At 45.3% G+C, this 16,993-nt stretch overlaps 1 protein-coding gene across 2 annotated transcripts in view; it reads left to right on the top strand.

Moving 5' to 3' along the window:
- SCAF4 (SR-related CTD associated factor 4) overlaps window positions 1–16,005 on the top strand; it is a 109,424-nt gene extending 93,419 nt beyond the window's left edge. For both annotated transcript variants that reach the window (XM_066599068.1, XM_066599067.1), the window contains exon 20: window positions 14,339–16,005. In XM_066599068.1, coding sequence (XP_066455165.1) covers window positions 14,339–15,606 — 1,268 coding nt within the window. In that variant the 3' untranslated portion in view covers window positions 15,607–16,005. The remainder of the gene's footprint in view (window positions 1–14,338) is intronic.
- Window positions 16,006–16,993: the final 988 nt, after the last annotated feature.

Genomic DNA, 16,993 nt, shown 5'->3' with positions numbered 1-16,993 from the left:
CATGACGTGTAACACAATGTATGTGAAATCGTGCAGATGTTTTTGTTTTAGTCTGTTTTATCTAGCGGTATACCCAGGTCACTGGATCATTTTTCTAAGAATGAAAGGTAACTGGGCAAAGTCAAAGATAGAAGCAAATCGTAGAGCCAGGAAATCCATTGAGTTGGTGAAGCAGATTGGGTGAGCAGGGTTTCCAATGAAGAAAATTGAAACCGAAAGGGGCGCCGATGGAAATGGTCCACCTAGAAAAGAGCGTAACTGATCATAGGAGAGCCAAGGTAGCTGATGATCCATTAATGAGCCCGCAGCACGGGTAGAGTAGCATTCGGCATAACATGTCCCATCCCAGGCAGCGCAAAACACCCACTCTGGGTGGAAAGGCAGGGTTATTGAACAGAGGTGTAAGTTTACCAGGTCTAAGAGAAGTAGACCACTTTTTGAGGATCTGATCCCACATTTGCAAAACTTGGAGGTACCAGAAATAGAAGGGTGGAAAGCTCAGGCCTATGAGAAACAAACATTCAACCAGGAAAAGGAGCCAATTGGACTTGTTCTACCCTCCAAGGGGCCACAAATTAGCTTTTTAGGTTCGTTATTGCTCTATTTCCACACTCCTATTACCAGAACTACTCCTAATGATTTCTGTATCAACACACCAATGATTTTATTATTTTCTTTTTACTGCAATACTTCATATTGAGCAACGCAACACCAGAATACTGGAAACATAACTGATCCGGTATACTGATGATCATAGACCGAGTATTCCACCCATAATGTCGATAGTCCAATAGGTGCCACAGTTTTACTGAGAGAAACTTGAATCACCATATAGTTCCAAGTTCCATCTATTCTGGGGTGCAGCTGTTGGCACCCAACATGGGACCATATGATGACATTGGATGTGGAAGATCATCATTGCCTGCGGTTGCTTGTTTTCATTGTATTCAATACACTATCTGCAGGAAAAATTATAGCACCTTCTACAGAAGACAACTTTTTTAGATTCCTTTCTTAAAGGGAACCTGTCATCTTGAACATGGTGGGCTGTTGAGGAGGAGCTGAGCAGATTGTGGGCAAATATTCAGTATAACTTGAATTTTATTCATTTATATCCTTGCTCATCCTGGGCTTAGGAGCTGTAGTGGGTGGTCCCAGCTGTCCCTGTATGACCGTGCCTAGAGAGGTCTATGAAATCACTCATAGGACCGCCCAATGGACTTCTAAGCCCAGATTGAGCAGGGATTTAAAATACTAGTTCTACTGACTTTTCCCACAAAACTAATATATATGTCCGCTCAGCTCCTCCTGTTCTGTAATGCCCCACCCACAGATAAGAAGGCATGTATGTGACAGGTTTCCTTTAATAAGTTTAAGACCTGATGCAATTAGCGATACAGTAGAGCAGATTTACTAGAGTTGTTTTAGAGACCCAAAACGTTATCGAAGCGGCCTGACTGACTATGTACCAGATCTGTCGGTGTTGCACAATGTTTGATTTGACACAATCAACGCTTTCCTTCTTTATGCCTCCTCAGCTGGTACCGTATGCGTTGGATCAGTTTTTGTGCTTAAAATCTTGTAGATGCTAGTACTAAATCTGGCCTGTTTAACAACTCGGCCAATTCATGCCCCCCTTTTGTAAATTGTCTTCTAAGGTGGCCAGTAATGTACCAACACCTGATCTTTTTGTCACAAATCATTCATTTGTCTGAAATGGTTTGTACCCATTAACACTGGGATTCTTGCTCAATGTAAACCATAAATCCTCCCCCACATGCTTCTGATTTACTTGAGCTACAATTATTTTGTAGCTGCTGTACATTTTAGAGTTGTTTTTTCTAACTATACCCGGCATGGCCTCTACAAGCTAATGAAGTGGGGCTACTGTGTTGGGATTTAAAGATGGAATATTAATTTGTCAGGTTCAGCCTAAAGGTATCTTTATACAGTGAATGGAGGCGGAGCAGCTGGGGATCGGTACAGCCCGCCTCCATCCACACTAAGGTCTCGTGCACACCAAGGTGATTTGCATTGTGGAATCTGGAGCGGGCGTCCGCCTCCGGATTCTGCAGCAGATACTGTCCATAGTGTGCAATGGAAAACCGACATAGACTAGGAGTAAGCAGAAGTTTCTTTTTTTTTTTTTTAAATAATCTGTACTGCGGACGTCTGATGGCGAGCCGTGTGGACCATCTGAGGTACAGAGGGAGAAAAAGAAAAGCAGGTGCGCGCGGACGCCGCTGCTGCCAGGGCATCTGACTCACCTGTGTGCAGGCGGCCTAAGCAGGAGTCACTCAGATTGAGCAGCTCCGTGGCCTGTCTGTGGCCAACAGTCTGCCAAAAGCGTTCTTTTGAGTGATTTCTTCAGGCGACTAGTGGCCTCTATTTTGGCAACAAAAACCTCTATTTATAGGCTAAGCGTGATCAGTCTGATCAGCGGTGGTGTCGGTGAGTCTTCCCACAGAGGATGGAGGTGCGGTGTCTCTACTGTGTGGTCGCTGCAGTGACCTGAGGATTGAGTGGAGTGGCGGTCGCACATGTGCAGTGGGGCTGACTGAAATGGCTCTCAGCTGCCATGCGGTCGCCCCATTCAATCTTCTCTATGCTTCGGAGCGTGGGGACAGGACCCCTATTCTCCGTATCAGTTAAGGTTTCAGCAGTGAGACCCCCACCAATCAGACTATCGCCTATCCTAAAACCTACCTCAGACTTTAAGTGAAGAACACATTGTAGATTTACCTATGTATCGCACTACTGGAAGAGTACAGTTTGATGTAAATCTGGATGGCAGGAAGCAATCTTGGAAAACAAATCTGCCATACTTTATCTGCCAGTTTTTGCATAGATCAAATTATCTGATTTTTAAAATGTTTTGGTTGTGTGTATATGTCCCATCTCTGCCGTAAAAGGGGGAAGGATGGATCCTAATGTGTTAGTACAGTCTGCACAGAGATACACCGGCCTGAATATACGATGCATCGGTGGTGGCAGGCTTTTTCGTTCTACGTATTTCTAAAGAAAAAAAAATTGTGTGACACATTGCAAAGGCTCACATAAAATTTCCAAAATTTGGTCTCTATAGCAATACGGGTGTTATGGCCCTGGTTGAGCTTTGTCCCAGTCACTATGGTATCATGATTGATATGCTGAAGCAACAGGTTCCAGCATCCTGTTATCAATGGACTATTTAGGGTTCTGAATAAGCATCTACAATGTAAGCATCACGTCGCACTCCTCATGTTCCATTGACATAACATGGAGCATAGACATCTGAACCAGCTTCCTCCTCTCCTCTTGGATCCTCTGAGAGAAACATGTCCCATGCAAGCTCTACATTCGGACATAGAAGTGGAAGCAGTCTTATAGCAGAGCCTCTTGTGGTTGCTGGTAAGGTCTGGGTTAGATGGAAATGGAAGAGATTGTAAGAGAAAAGTTGCACAACACTTTGAAGGAATGTGTTTTCAGCAAATTATCTATTTAATCTTATTTTTTGTTTTTTTTCCTTTGTCTACTCGTGATCACCTTTTGTAGGGAGCAGCTAAACATTAAATAATTCCCTTATACTTCACATTGGTTACCGTAGGATTTTCTGAGCATTAACGCTTTCCAATCCACTGTCTGACGCCTTCCTACATTCTGATTGAAGCTTGCACAGCTCCAATGTCAGAAAAGGTCCGCCAGGGTATTCTTACCATCTATTGCTAGCCACTCTGCTGTCGGTGCCTCTCTGGCGCACACACACTTTGGTTTAGCCAGCAGATGGCACTGTTGTATAACAGAAAAAAGAGAAAGCCTTTTAGGAAACCCGGAATCCAAAATTGGATTGGAAAGGGTTACGGCGCCTCTACACGGGACGACTGTCGATCACTCCTATGCTTTACACAGGATCCAAAGCCGTTCTGTGAATGGAAGCGAACTGGACAGGCGGACATTCCCGTCAGCCTCCATTCACAGTAAACTGGCAGTCGTTCATATGTGAACTGCCTATTTATATGGACTGACAGTTGGTAGGTTTTTAGTTCTGCTAAAGCCCAGTGTGGTGCCAGTATTTCTGAAACTGATGCACTTGTTGGCTGTTCACAAACCATGGTATCAAGACTGGTTGAACCACTGACACAGGTCATGTATAGTTGATCCTAGAGGTGAGCTTTGGGTTTCGAGTCTGGTATCTCAGCCAGAACATGTCCACAATAGGCCAACTGACCCAGCAGTACAACACTGGGGAAGTTAGACAAATTTCCACAATGACCAAGTGGTGTACCTTGTGTCAACTGGCGTGCAATAGCTGAAAGTTGAAAAGTGTGCCCCTGATGACCCAGCATCATCGGCAGCAATGCCTCACGTGGGCCCAGGAAAGACCTCAATGGGTTGAACAGAGGGCGTTTGCTACTTTGTAAAATCAGTTCCTTGACATCTGAAAGTCGTAATCGCCCAAAAAGGTTGACCAACTCATTATTGAGTAGGTGTTCTTAATGCTGTGATTGTTTACACACAGATAGGATCCGCCATACGCAATAGGTGATTGCCACAACTCGCCCAATCCCCCTCTCGGCAGCATACGTCTAGGAACATGCATACAAAACTGTACCTTTAGAAATCAGTGAGTGCCCCCCAGTCTATTGCTTCTCGGGACCATAAGACTGCTGCACAGAACAGCAAGTATCTTGTTAGGCTTAGTGGCCAAAGTGAAAACTGCAAGATATTGGGTTAAAAAAATAGTGTGATATGGAAAGTTTTTAAAGAAAAAAAAAAGTTTAACAAAAACTTTTTTGATTACACGTTCCCTTTTAAGATTGGCAATATCTATAAATACATTATTAAAATCTAACCAAATGCATTATGTAGGAGACGATTCCATATTCAATGGCAAGAAAGGTAATGATGTAATCAATTAGGGTGAGAGTTATTTTTAGCTGATTATTTTAGGTGGGGAAGAACACTAACTAGCAACCTTCAATTTGTGCTGTTCTCTTTCTGCACTGGCACAAGTCTAAGCCCCTTCTGGTCCTAAAAGCTGTTTGTGTGACTTAATAGCTAAGCTATTCCTTTGCATGTTGGGGGCCATTTACACAGGAAGGTGATCGCTCAAACGGCAGTTTGAGTGACAGTTTTGAGTAATCACTTTGCATAAGCTCTTAAGTAGCTAATTAGATACTTCAGAGTTTATTAGCGTGTAAATGAAGGTGGCCACTGTATGCAGAAGACAGCGGGAGCACTGTGATCTGCATACAGCTGCTTTGTTCTTGCAGCTATCAGCTGGTATCCCGCTGAGCTGATAGCTCCTAGAACAAGAGGAGCGCTGACAGCAGCTTTTTTCTCGGAGCTATCGCTGAGAGCTCAGAGCTGGATACCAGCTGAGAGAATAGTATCAGCGGTATCCCACTGAGAACTCAGTGTGCGGCGCTGAGAAGAGTCATTGCGGACTTTTAGCTTGTACACTTGCAGCGTGTTTAGACACAACGATTAGTGCTCAAAAGATGGTTTTTAAGCAATTAACTGTTGTCTAAATGGGCCTTTTAGATGTACTAATATGAATATTGTAAACATGGCACTAGGAATGGCAAATTCTTGACTATCCTTAAATTCCATTCCACAAGGGGTGCAGACTATAGTATTTGTAAAACTGTCTGGCCTGTCCATGTGCTATAAGAAAGCCATAGGAAATGTGAGATCTTTCTGCTCCCCTTATCTGGTGTTGCCTCAGTTGGAGCCGCTGCATATGGGAGGTGCAGGAAATTAAACACAAGAAACAATAAAGTAACCCCTTCAAACAGCTCTAATGGTTCGTTTACACGGGACGACCTGCCGGGTGCAGATGCCTGACCGGTGGTCTTAGCAATAATCATTCCGGTGCTTTTACACGGTAACAAGAATGGCTTGGTGAATAGAGGCAGGCTGGGGATTGTTCCGACCACCCGGCTACATGCACAGTAAACAGGCAGTCATTTATAGATGAGCTGCCTGTTTACACGGACGATCCATCATTCGCTGTTTATACATACCGAAACTGAGCGACAAACACATTTGTCATTCGCTCATGCTTCCATTTAGGCTGAAGGATAATCGGTCAGACTTTCACTAATTGTGGGAATCTGAAGGGTTTCTCAGCCCGTGTAAAAGGACCCCTGGAGCTGGAACCATAATGTCCGTTACAGGAACAACGTGCGGTTAGGTTTAGTTCTGCGTTTCCTGCAGCGAAAAGATAAGATCTTTGAAGAATTAATTTCTACAAAAAGGAGAAGCAGCCTTAATATTGTGAAATGAGTGAGACAAGTACTTGAGTATTTCTCAGTAAGTTCTTGCTTGACTGTTAGACACTTAACAGAAAAGTTAGCTGAAGTTACCGAACATCGAAGGTGGGGGGGGGGGGGGGGGGGGGGGGCGCAACTCCTGCCAGTGGAATTGTTGGCACCTACAGTGGTTCTTAGAGGGGTATTCTAAGTTATTAAAAAAAATACAGCTGGCCCTGTCCACAAAAATAAGGTAACCTATATCTCCTGTCCCGAGTCCCCACACCTCTATTCTCCCGCCGGGGCTCTGTTTACAGGCTCTAATCAGCTTGTTGACAGGAGGTTAAAAGTTGCTGCAGCCAATGACAGACCTCAGTGGTCAACCACCGGAGATGTGGTCACCCGGGATGGGGGAGTAGAGGCTAGTTGAGTATTTTTGGCCAAATAAATTGGAAAATCCCTTTTGAAAGCATATAGTAATTTGTCTACTAATATACTGCAGTACACGGATATGACACAAGATGGATACACTATATGGCAGGAGAAATGTGTAGTTTGTTTTATTTGTTTTTGACCAGATTAGCCTACTTAAAAAAAAAAAATTATAACATTGTTGTTTTTTTTTTACTTTATATAAAGACTCCAGATCGAAAACAATGACTAATTTTAAAACCCTTTATGTATGTTAGACTTATTTTGGGTAACGAGAAGCTTCAGGCCCATAGTTGCTACCTTGAGGCTATCTTCACATGTGAGTTTGTTGGAGATTGTCCGCTGTGACAGACCTGCCCCCGATGTTGCAGATTTTATTGTCGTCCTTTCTGATTTTGTCCCTGTATTCGACGGAATGAAAGCAGCGGTGAAATTCCACAGCATGAATTGGCATCCTGCAGGTTAAAGTCTGCATTGCAGGTTAATTTACGCTGCGGAGTTTCTCCACGGGGTTTGAGTGGGATTTCTAAAATCCCATCCACAACGCTTATTCTGTAAATGCTGCAGAGTTCGTGTGAAGATACTTTAAGGCTATATTGGCGTATGACGGACTTATTTCAGAAATTCTGTGGCTGTCTCCTGTATCTAAACAGCGTTAGCACAAATCCTTGTGATTGCTACCAAACGAACCCACTGCAATCGAATGAAACTTCTCTTCAGTCTCAGACATTCCTGCAACAAACTTATTTATTGGTGAATCCAGATTTTAAAAAAATCATATGCCCAATGGGGCACAACAGTCTTTACACCACCGGTAACCAAAGGCCTTCCGAAGAACGTGGACCTGAAAGCTGGATAGTTCTGATATTGTCAATATCCATTTTAGGAGTTAGGCTCTTAAGAGAACTTTCCAATTAACACAGAGGAAATACTGCTATTAGTAACCTGAAAGAGGATACAAAGTATCCTTTCAAAGTATAACTTTAATAGGACAAGATATGGAAGGAAATTGTTAAAGGGGTTGTCCCGCTTCTAGCTTTGCGGTTTTAGGAATCAAATGACTTTGTAGATTGCGCAGTGGCCCAAGTTGGTACTGCAGGCTGAGTTCCATTCACTTCAGTAGGTCTCAGCCTGCAATACCATCCAGGGCCACTGTACAATGTACAGTGCTGTCTGCTTCTTATAGCAAAACAAGAAGAGAACACCTTTTAAGGCTTATGTATTTGAAATAATAGGTTAGATTTAACCTTTAACCTTTATTAAACAAAAAACAGAAGTAATGTGGATATATAAGGCTTGGTTCACACAAAGCATAACATTTACACTGGAATTAAGTCACAACATTTATGCAAAAAAAAAAAAAATAAATGGGACATGCTGATGATTTGTTGGCGAGAAGACACGCCTTCCACATAAGGAGGAGTCCCAGGTATTAGGTGGCACGGAGTAGGTGTTACAAATCTCTACAAAGTAATCTACATTCACGACAATGAAGAGGAAACAAATTCATTGTCCAGTATCCAGTGTCGCGCCATTGGCCGGGCGTCCAGCCTTCTGATTGCTTGGATTAGCTCTGCAATTATTATCAATTCTTTGCAGAATTAGCCTTTCTGCTGTTGAGTTGTTGTTTTTGGTTGGCGGCACCTTCTAAATTAGGTTGATGTATGGACAAAGCCGCTCTAGGTACCTTTTACATGGGTTGCCTGAATTATCACCCAAACCAGTCATTCTGGCCAACCATCACCCCCTGACAGGGCAACAAGTAAGAAATTGCTCAGTAGTTGCTAGTCGTCCTGTTGCAGCTTCTTGCTCGGGGTTAATAGGAGTCGCTCACTCTCTGAGGGTGAAGTCACACGAACGTATATCGGCTCGGTTTTTACGCCGAGCCGATATACGTTGTCCTCGTGTACAGGGGGGGGGGTGGAAGAGCCAGGAGCAGGAACTGAGCTCCCGCCTCCCCTCCGCCGCTCTGCACTATTTGTAATGGGAAGAGGTAGGGCGGGCTAAGTTCTGAGAATTAGCCCCGCCCCCGTCCCACCTCTCCCCATTGCAAATAGTGCAGAGGGGCGGAGAGGAGGCAGAGAGGGGGGCGGGAGCTCAGTTCCTGCACTTGGCTCTTCCTTCCTCTCCCCTCCCCCCCCCCCCCCCCCTCTGCACACGAGGACAACGTATATCGGCTCGGCGTGAAAACCGAGCCGATATACGTTCGTGTGACTTCACCCTGAGCCTGTTTGCAGTGAATGGAGGTGGGAAGCCAAAAGTGATTTCCAGTCCATTCTCTAACACCTTATCGCATCTGTGCAAAACAGTCGCTGAAGATTGTTTGATAGTAGCCTCCATCTTCACAAATCTTTTAGGGTCTTGCAAAAGTTGGCCAAACGTACTACAAAATCGTCAGCCGAACCAACCCCCTGCCACAGGATTGGCCAATGATCCAATATGTATGGTATATGGAGGACTGTGTATGGTGGTTTCCTGGAGGACGAGCAATTATATATCTGTGAGAGATGGCAGTCAGCAGAAGACTCTGCTATCTGAAGGCCCATTCAGCCACAAAGATTTTCGCTCAAACGCCATCTTTTGAGCGATATCGTTGGGTGTAAATGTGCCCATCTTTCACTGTTCAGCTCTAAAAGCCCATTTACACGGGCCAATGATCACTCAAACAGTGACAGCTTTGAGCAATCATTTTGCATAAACTGTTAAGTAGTTACTCAGCTACTTAAGAGCAATTAAGTGTGCAAATGAAGCCTTAGCTGAAAGCAGTTAATAGCCAGAGGGCTCTTATCTGCATTCAGATCCTTTGTTCCCCATCAGGAAACAATGGTATCAGCACTCCCCATGGAGAACTGCTAATAAGACTGAACCACGATTTTTAGGTTGCCCTGAACTTAACGATCAGCTCGCAGTGCACTATGGGCGCACATTTAGACGCAACGATTATTGCTAAAACGATCGCCTTTTAGCAATTTTTTTTTTCTAGCGATGATCGGCTCATGTAAATGGGCCTTAAGTGGCTTCCACAGTCATGGGCTTATTACCCCCTGCATCTCTAGTACTTAGTAGAGCACAGTCTGCTGTTGTGACCATCTGCAGACGTGATGTACATCCAGACAGCAGCTTCTGACAGCGGTCCTGAAGAATCTTACCTTGTACCTCATAGGTAATGGTCTCTGGGTCACTGACAAATATTTGGTTTGTGTGCTCAAACCGCCTTCTTCACATCACTCCAAAGATTTTCTATGGGATTCAAGTCTGTGATGACCAATGCAGAATCTTCCAGGAATACTTCTGAAACTAAGCCATGGTGGACTTTCGAGGTATACTTGGTGGTGTTGCTGTTTGAAGGTGCAGAGGAGCTTCAGCTTCATCACAGGCGTGATGGTTTCTTCTAGGACATCCTGCTACTTGATTGGATCCATCTTCCCCTCTAGTCGCTGCAGGTCTCTAGGTCAGAGGAAGCAAAACCATCACAGAGCACCAGCGAACCACCGCTATGCTTCACCGCGGGGAGGGGGAGGGGGTATTTTCAGCATCTACTTTGTTCTTCCTCCTCCTGACAACCCACTGATCTAGCGAAAAGTTCTTTTTTGGAGGGGGGGGGGGGGGGGTCACAGTTCCACTGAAAAGCAAGCCACAAGGTCTTTGGCTTATATGGTTTAACGCATATGGAAGGTGACTTTTCTCGTCCTTTGGGGGCAGTAGAGGGGACGTCTTGGAGTTCACACGACCTTCAGCATTTAATATGTGCCTTACCGTGCAAACAGAAACCTCGGTGCTGCTGCCACCAAATATTGCTGCAGGTCTTTTGCAGTCACTGGAGGGTTTTTGGCCGCCCGCCTCAGGAATCTGGCAGCAGCCGGTGATAACTTCCTCCCTGTGCAACGTCCAGGTAGCGTAGCCAGTGTGCCTTTTAACATTGAGGGTGCAAACTGCTACCAAATGTATCTCTAGGAACATTCAGCGTCTTTGTATCTTTTTCTATCCTTGTTTCTATGAGACAATCCCCATATCTCTAACATGTAACCACATGTCCGTCAGCAGAGCCCCAACCAGTCCTGGTATCTGATTGCTTAATTGTATCAGATGTGCTTGAGATAACACCTTATGTGCAAATTTCTGCTTTTATCTTGGGCTGAACTTTGCTCATCTGTAGCTGCCAATACCCGCAGGATCTTGCTACACTGTCAGCCGTTGGCTGCCGCCGATGGGCTGTCATACGGCTGCAAGTGATTTTTGCTGTGTTGGAATAATAGCCTCAGGAATGAATATTCTATTCAAGGAGTTGAATAATTCTAAGACTTCTGTCCACGGACGATTTTGTATTGCGTTACTCGTGGCGATAATCCGGCCATGAGTAACTCGGTGCATACTTTCCACAGTGCAGCCTCCTGTCCACGAGCGGAGAATCGCGGTAAATCGCAGCATGCCGTGATTTATCAGTCAGGCTCACCGCAGAGCACTGGCGGTTCGCTCCCCGGCGGTGGAATATCGCTAGCCGTGGACAGGGGGCCTAAGACCACAGTAGTCATTCAAAGTGACAATTTGTGGTAAATTTGGAGAAACTTCTCGTTAGTTGTGTCGAGTATTTAAATTGTTCTTGTTTGACTTTTATCTTTCTCTTGTAGCTATTTCATTTTTACTTAAAGGGGTTCTGTCAGCAAAATAAAAAAATCTATACAGTACTCACCTGTGCCTTATGGGGCCGTTCCCCAGGAACCTGCTGCTCTTCTGATGTCCCTCCTGCAGCCTTTCTATCGCAGTGCAGAAGCTGGCAAAGTTCCAGCTTTCACCACTGCTTCAACCACTGCCAGACGGCGAGTCCTGCTGCCTGGGTCAGTAAGTGACGCATCACTCCTAGCCTGGCCGCGTCTAACCTGTGACATCCTTGGAGAATCAATGGCCAGTACGCATGTGTCCCCCTTCCCGGCACGCTTGCGCACTGGCTGTCGGCTCTGCTTCATATTACAGGGCAGTCCTGGCGTCAGCGCGCAGGAGCCGATGGGAGATGACCCCTTAATGGTCAGAGTGTCAGTAGATAGTGGTCTCCAGGAAGTAATGGGGTCTAGCCCTTCCCCAGGAGACTTACTAGTGCCGCAGTCCTGCAATAACCAGGCCTGTGGCATTAAACATAGATCTCCCCATCACTTGGTGGTGTTACCAGCCTTTAGGTACAGAGGTAGTAAAGTTTAGTGTAACGAGGATAACTTTGTGCAACATGTTATCGAATTGTTACATAACCGAAAAGATATTGAAAAGGCAAACTGTGAGAACATTTACATTTCGAGTTAACACTGCAAGCGGCCAAAATTGGCCAAATTACAGATGTAGCAACCGTAAAGGGAACCTGTCACCGTGTTCATGTAGTCCTAACTGTGGGCAGCATGTCATACAGCTCCCCCGGCTCTAGAACATGCTGCCTACAGCAGATGACATTAGCCACCCCAGCAACAAACAGAGGTGGCTTGGCTTCAAAGCAAGTCCTAGCCCATGGTCATGCCTTGTCATGTATTAAGTGCATCCTGTCCGCTCCGTGCGTTTTCACAGACATGTAGGCCTGGTCCCATTTATACATTAATCTGTTAGTCTAGAGCTGGCCCCGCCCACTTCAACGCGAAGAAAACCGGGTCCGGCGCAGACAGACGATTCTCAGATTTTTTCGGAATAGTTTTGCTGTCTATATACGCCCGTATTGGGGTGTGCAGCTTTTGGTAAATCTCCTCCATGATCCGCAGTAGGATTATGTTATGGCATCTATTGGTACATTTTTTTAGTTTAAAAGTTCAGCTGTAAATCTGAGAGACTCTTAATTTCTTAAAGTTTACCTGAACTTTGAGATGACTTTTCACAATAAGCTGCTGTTTCTGCATAAAGGTATAACACTTCTATCTGGCCATTATGACTTGTATCTTGCATTCTTTTATTGGGTTTCTCCTCTGCAGGCTCCATCCTAGTTGTTAGTTCTCCTTGAACTAGTGGGTGTAGACTGCTGCTCTGTCTCCCATACACTGGCACACAGAGATCCTGCTCTCCTATTGCTATTTCTCATATGCAAAAAAAAAAGCAGCATTATAGAGGACATTATACAGCAGTACCGAGCAGTGTAGATGCGACTCCAGCAGTTGTAAGACTTTGATTCTCCTTCCTTATCGCTCCATAGATTTCTATGAACAGCATTTAACCCAATCTGTCAGTGAGCTTTTTGTTAGTCTTGTCTACTAAGATGGAATTTAGCAGTTTTTCAAAATGACTGAGAGGTTTAGAAAAAAGGTTGAAGCAGAACAGACCGATAAGTGGAGAAAGAAGTGTCTGCAAACAGTGCATCTAACTTCCCATAGCTTCATGCCACTCATGGAAGTTCTTTGTTACACATCTGCCGCCTGCACACGGGCGTATTTGCATTGTAGAATCCAAGGCGGGCGTCCGCCTCCAGGCTCCGCAGCAAATACTGTCCATAGCATGCTATGGAAAAGCACTTTTTCCTGCACACAAGCGGAAATCAATTGTGATTTTCAGCTCACAGAGAAAAAAAAGTGCAGCATGCTCTATTTTTGTGTGATGTCGCACGAACGGCTTCTTTTGAAGTCAATGGAAGCCGTGCAACCCGCGGTCCTTCCGCAATTAGCATTGCGTGAAGGTTGCTGGACCCGGCCAGCGACGGCGTGGGACAATCTGTACTGCGAATGTCCGGCGCTTGCTGTCTGGACCATCCGCAGTACAGATAAAGAAGGTGACGAACAGGTACGTGGGATCACCAACCGGGCACAGGGTCGGATTCTGCTGCGCGATCCCACATCCGGAATCCGACCCGGTTGTGTGCAGGCGGCCAACATCGCCCTATTCGTGATTTACTGTTTACACTTCTAAAACAAAACCTATTTAATTGCAGTGTGCGGGCGCCTCTGCCGCCTGTGGACATATTAGGCCTTAAGGTTATTTCTGTAAATCTGTTCCTGGCAGTCAAAATCTGGGCACAAATTAGGAATCTGCACCCAAAACTCTAAAATAACTTGTTTAGAAAAAACTTTATTTTGTAACACAGTAGGCGAAGAAAGCTCAGCGACGTGACCGGCTGCAAATAGTGAAGACCTGTGATATGGTGGCATCTTGTATCATTAAGGCCAATCTGCCCAAATCATCACATGACATTATCTAGTTGTGTTACAAGTTTGGATAGACCCCCCCCCCCGCACGCACGCCCCCTCCCATCCCACCAACAACTGTTATCGGTACCCTTAAGCGCCTGAACAGACATTTGGAATGTACCCATTTAGCTGGTAATCCTTCATATGTGTTCGTCATGCGGTACAATAACCCATGTCCAAACATTCAATAGTGTAATTTAAGCACCCAGGAGTCTAAAGGGGCCCATAGGAGATGAATTTGCTGAGGAGTCAGGTTTGGGCAACCTTCAGTTGAAGTTTTCAATCGACTGTACATTTCAGCAAGCACAATATGTCTGGGGGAAATCTGCCATGTTTGTTTGGTTTCTTTTTTTAAGCCTGCTGTCCTAGATTTTTCCTGTGTATGGACTTGCCAGCTGAGCTATAACTATGCTTTCAGCCAAAATAATGCATTATAGACTTTTAAAAAATCTTCATTTTCTAGTCAGCGCATTTTTGCATGGTAATCTATACAATCTTTCAATAATTTTGTTTTTTTTATTATTGCAGGCTCTTCACAGGGTGGACCTCCTCAGGGACCCCAGACAGCTGCTACACCAGGCTCATCCCAGGGCCCTCCTGGCGCACCCCCAGGGCCTCCAAACTCATCCCAAGGTCCACCTCAAGGTCTTCAGGGACCTCCACAAAGCACTTCATGTTCCTCACAGGGATCATCCCAAGGTCCTCCAATTCAATCTCAGTCTCCTATGTCTGGTCCACCCCAAGGGCCCTCATCAGGAACACCACCAGGGCCTGTAATTGGATTGCAGAGTCCATCTACAGGTCTTCTGGGAGCAAGACCAGGGCTTATACCACTACAAAGACCACCTGGGGTACCTACACCTCACATGCAAAGATTTCCTGGTATGCCACATCGACCAATGCCTCCTCACTTGGCACACAGAGGTCCTCCTCCTGGGCCAGGTGGTTTTGGAATGCCACCACCCCATGGGATGAGGGGTCCTTTTCCACCTATGGGCCACTTTGGAAGACAGGGAGGACATGGGGGACCAGAAGAAGGGAGACCATTTAGGAATGACAGGCGTGGATTTAATCCTGAGAGACTTGGGTTTAATCCTGAAAGAGGTGATAGGCATGGGTTTAATCCTGATAGAAATGAAAGAATTAGGTTTAATCCAGAGTCAGAGGAGGAATTTAATCCTGAGATGGAGGAGGGACCTGTGTTTAATCCAGAGATGGATGAAGAAGAAGCATTCAATCCAGAAATGGAAGAGGAGCAAGGATTCAAGCCAGAAAGACCAGGATTCAATCCCGATAGACAGGGTTTCCGTCCCGACAGGCCAGGTTTTCCTGAACGACCGGGCTTTAATCCAGAAAGACCAGGTTTCCATCCAGATAGAAATGATCGTCAAGGATTTCTTCCTGAAAGAGAGAGGTTTGGTAGGAGGTCATTTGGCAACCGTAACGAGGGTGAGCGAGAACACTTCGGTAGCCGATTTGACAATCGAGATCATGATCGACCAGGGCGTGGAAGAAGAAGCTGGGGCAGAGGAAGTCCTGACCGTGATAGACCTAGAGAAAGTGAGGAGAGAAATAGGTGGCCTGTAGGGCGAGAAAGAGAGCCCAGAAGAGTACTGCTTGATTTCCCTGACAGTCGAAAGCCAATTATGAATGAGAACCACGAGCCTGCTAAAGGTAAACCTGAACAACCAGAGAAGGAGAAAGCTGAACCTAAAGAGCAGAAACCTGTTGAGGAAAAGGCCTCTAAAGTTTCGCCACCTTCTGAACCAGCAAAAAAGGAATCTGGGTCTACATAAAAAGCTGTTTGCTAAGACTCAAGGGGGTTGTCCCAAGATTTGAACTGGGTAAGTTTAAATCTTGGGACAGCCCCTTTAACTAGGGTTGGGGTGGGGGTTAAATCTTGTTGTGTAGAGCTTGAGAGTTGTACAATATGCTGTAAAATATCTGCTTCTGCCGTATGCCCTTCTGTTATAGTTTCTCAAGAACTGTAAACTAATTTGGCTTTACTTCTACTTAAATGGTTACGAAAAGCTCCAACATGCGTTATTAAAAAAATCAAGCCTCATATGTTTGGCTGTAGCTTTTTAAATCTTTAAAAAGTTTACAGATCTTTTTTTGTTTTAGCGGGGGAAGCACCGTTGAGCCCTTGAAGACATTAGGGGTGTGTTTTTAATAAACTCTATTTTCGTAACAAATTTTGTGTGATTCTTAGTTTTGGTGAAGGGAAAAATAGATGCGGGCATCGGCCCATCATACAAAAGACACTGGGCCTGTTTTATTAAAGGAACCTGTTGCCACCTATGAGCACTGTAGACTAAGTTATGGTGCTCACAGGGCCGATTTTGAAGGAGTCCAGGGATGTTATTTTTTTAGAAGCCGTACAGTGTTCTGCACCATATGTTCAACATCTCCGGACCCAAAACTTAGAGCATCATACACGCGTATTGGGTCCGGCCTTTTATACTTGCTCGGCTCTCCATTTCAGCGCTGTCAACTGTGCAAGTCGGCACCGGATGACTCATCTCTGCAGGCTCTGTGTACGCAATCCCATAGAGCAGTGGTCCTGAACCTAAGGCACTCTGTGGGCACACTTGCCATTCGTTACTCTTGCTACTAGAATAAGGTGACCTGACGTCCCGATTTAGGCGGAACAGTCCTACTTTGGAACCCTGGGTCCCTAAGCGTGGCACCTTTTGTCCTGCTTTTGGGACATCTGGTCACCATGAAAATGATTACTAGCCGGGTTGTCGTGGCTTCCCGGCTGGTTATCACTCAATGGCACTGCTGAAGGTGCACAAACTGATGGCAGTCTCTGTGCACCCGATTTCCTCTCCTTGGCTCCACAGGAGAAGAGGAGTCCGGGTGCACACATTTCTGCGAAGCAGAGGTGCAATGGCACTTTGAAGACAAGGAAGAGGTAAGTATATTGGTCTAAGGGGGTCGCTTTTTCTACTTGGGCTATTATAGGGGTCACTACTATCAATGTGGCTGATATAGAGAAAACTATTAGTAACTTTAACAGTGTTCCCTATATTGGCCGCAGTAGTAATGGTATTACTACTGAGGCCAATATAGGGGTCATTATTACTACTGAGGCCAATTATACTACTCCGAAAACTGTGCGGCTCACTATTACTACTGAGGCCACTCTGCACTTGGCAACATACATCAAGTTGACATTCA

Source organism: Eleutherodactylus coqui, chromosome 4 (assembly GCF_035609145.1).
Source record: "Eleutherodactylus coqui strain aEleCoq1 chromosome 4, aEleCoq1.hap1, whole genome shotgun sequence".
In the NCBI taxonomy this organism is placed as follows: Eukaryota; Metazoa; Chordata; class Amphibia; order Anura; family Eleutherodactylidae; genus Eleutherodactylus; species Eleutherodactylus coqui.
This window is presented reverse-complemented; position numbering and strand designations above follow the sequence as displayed.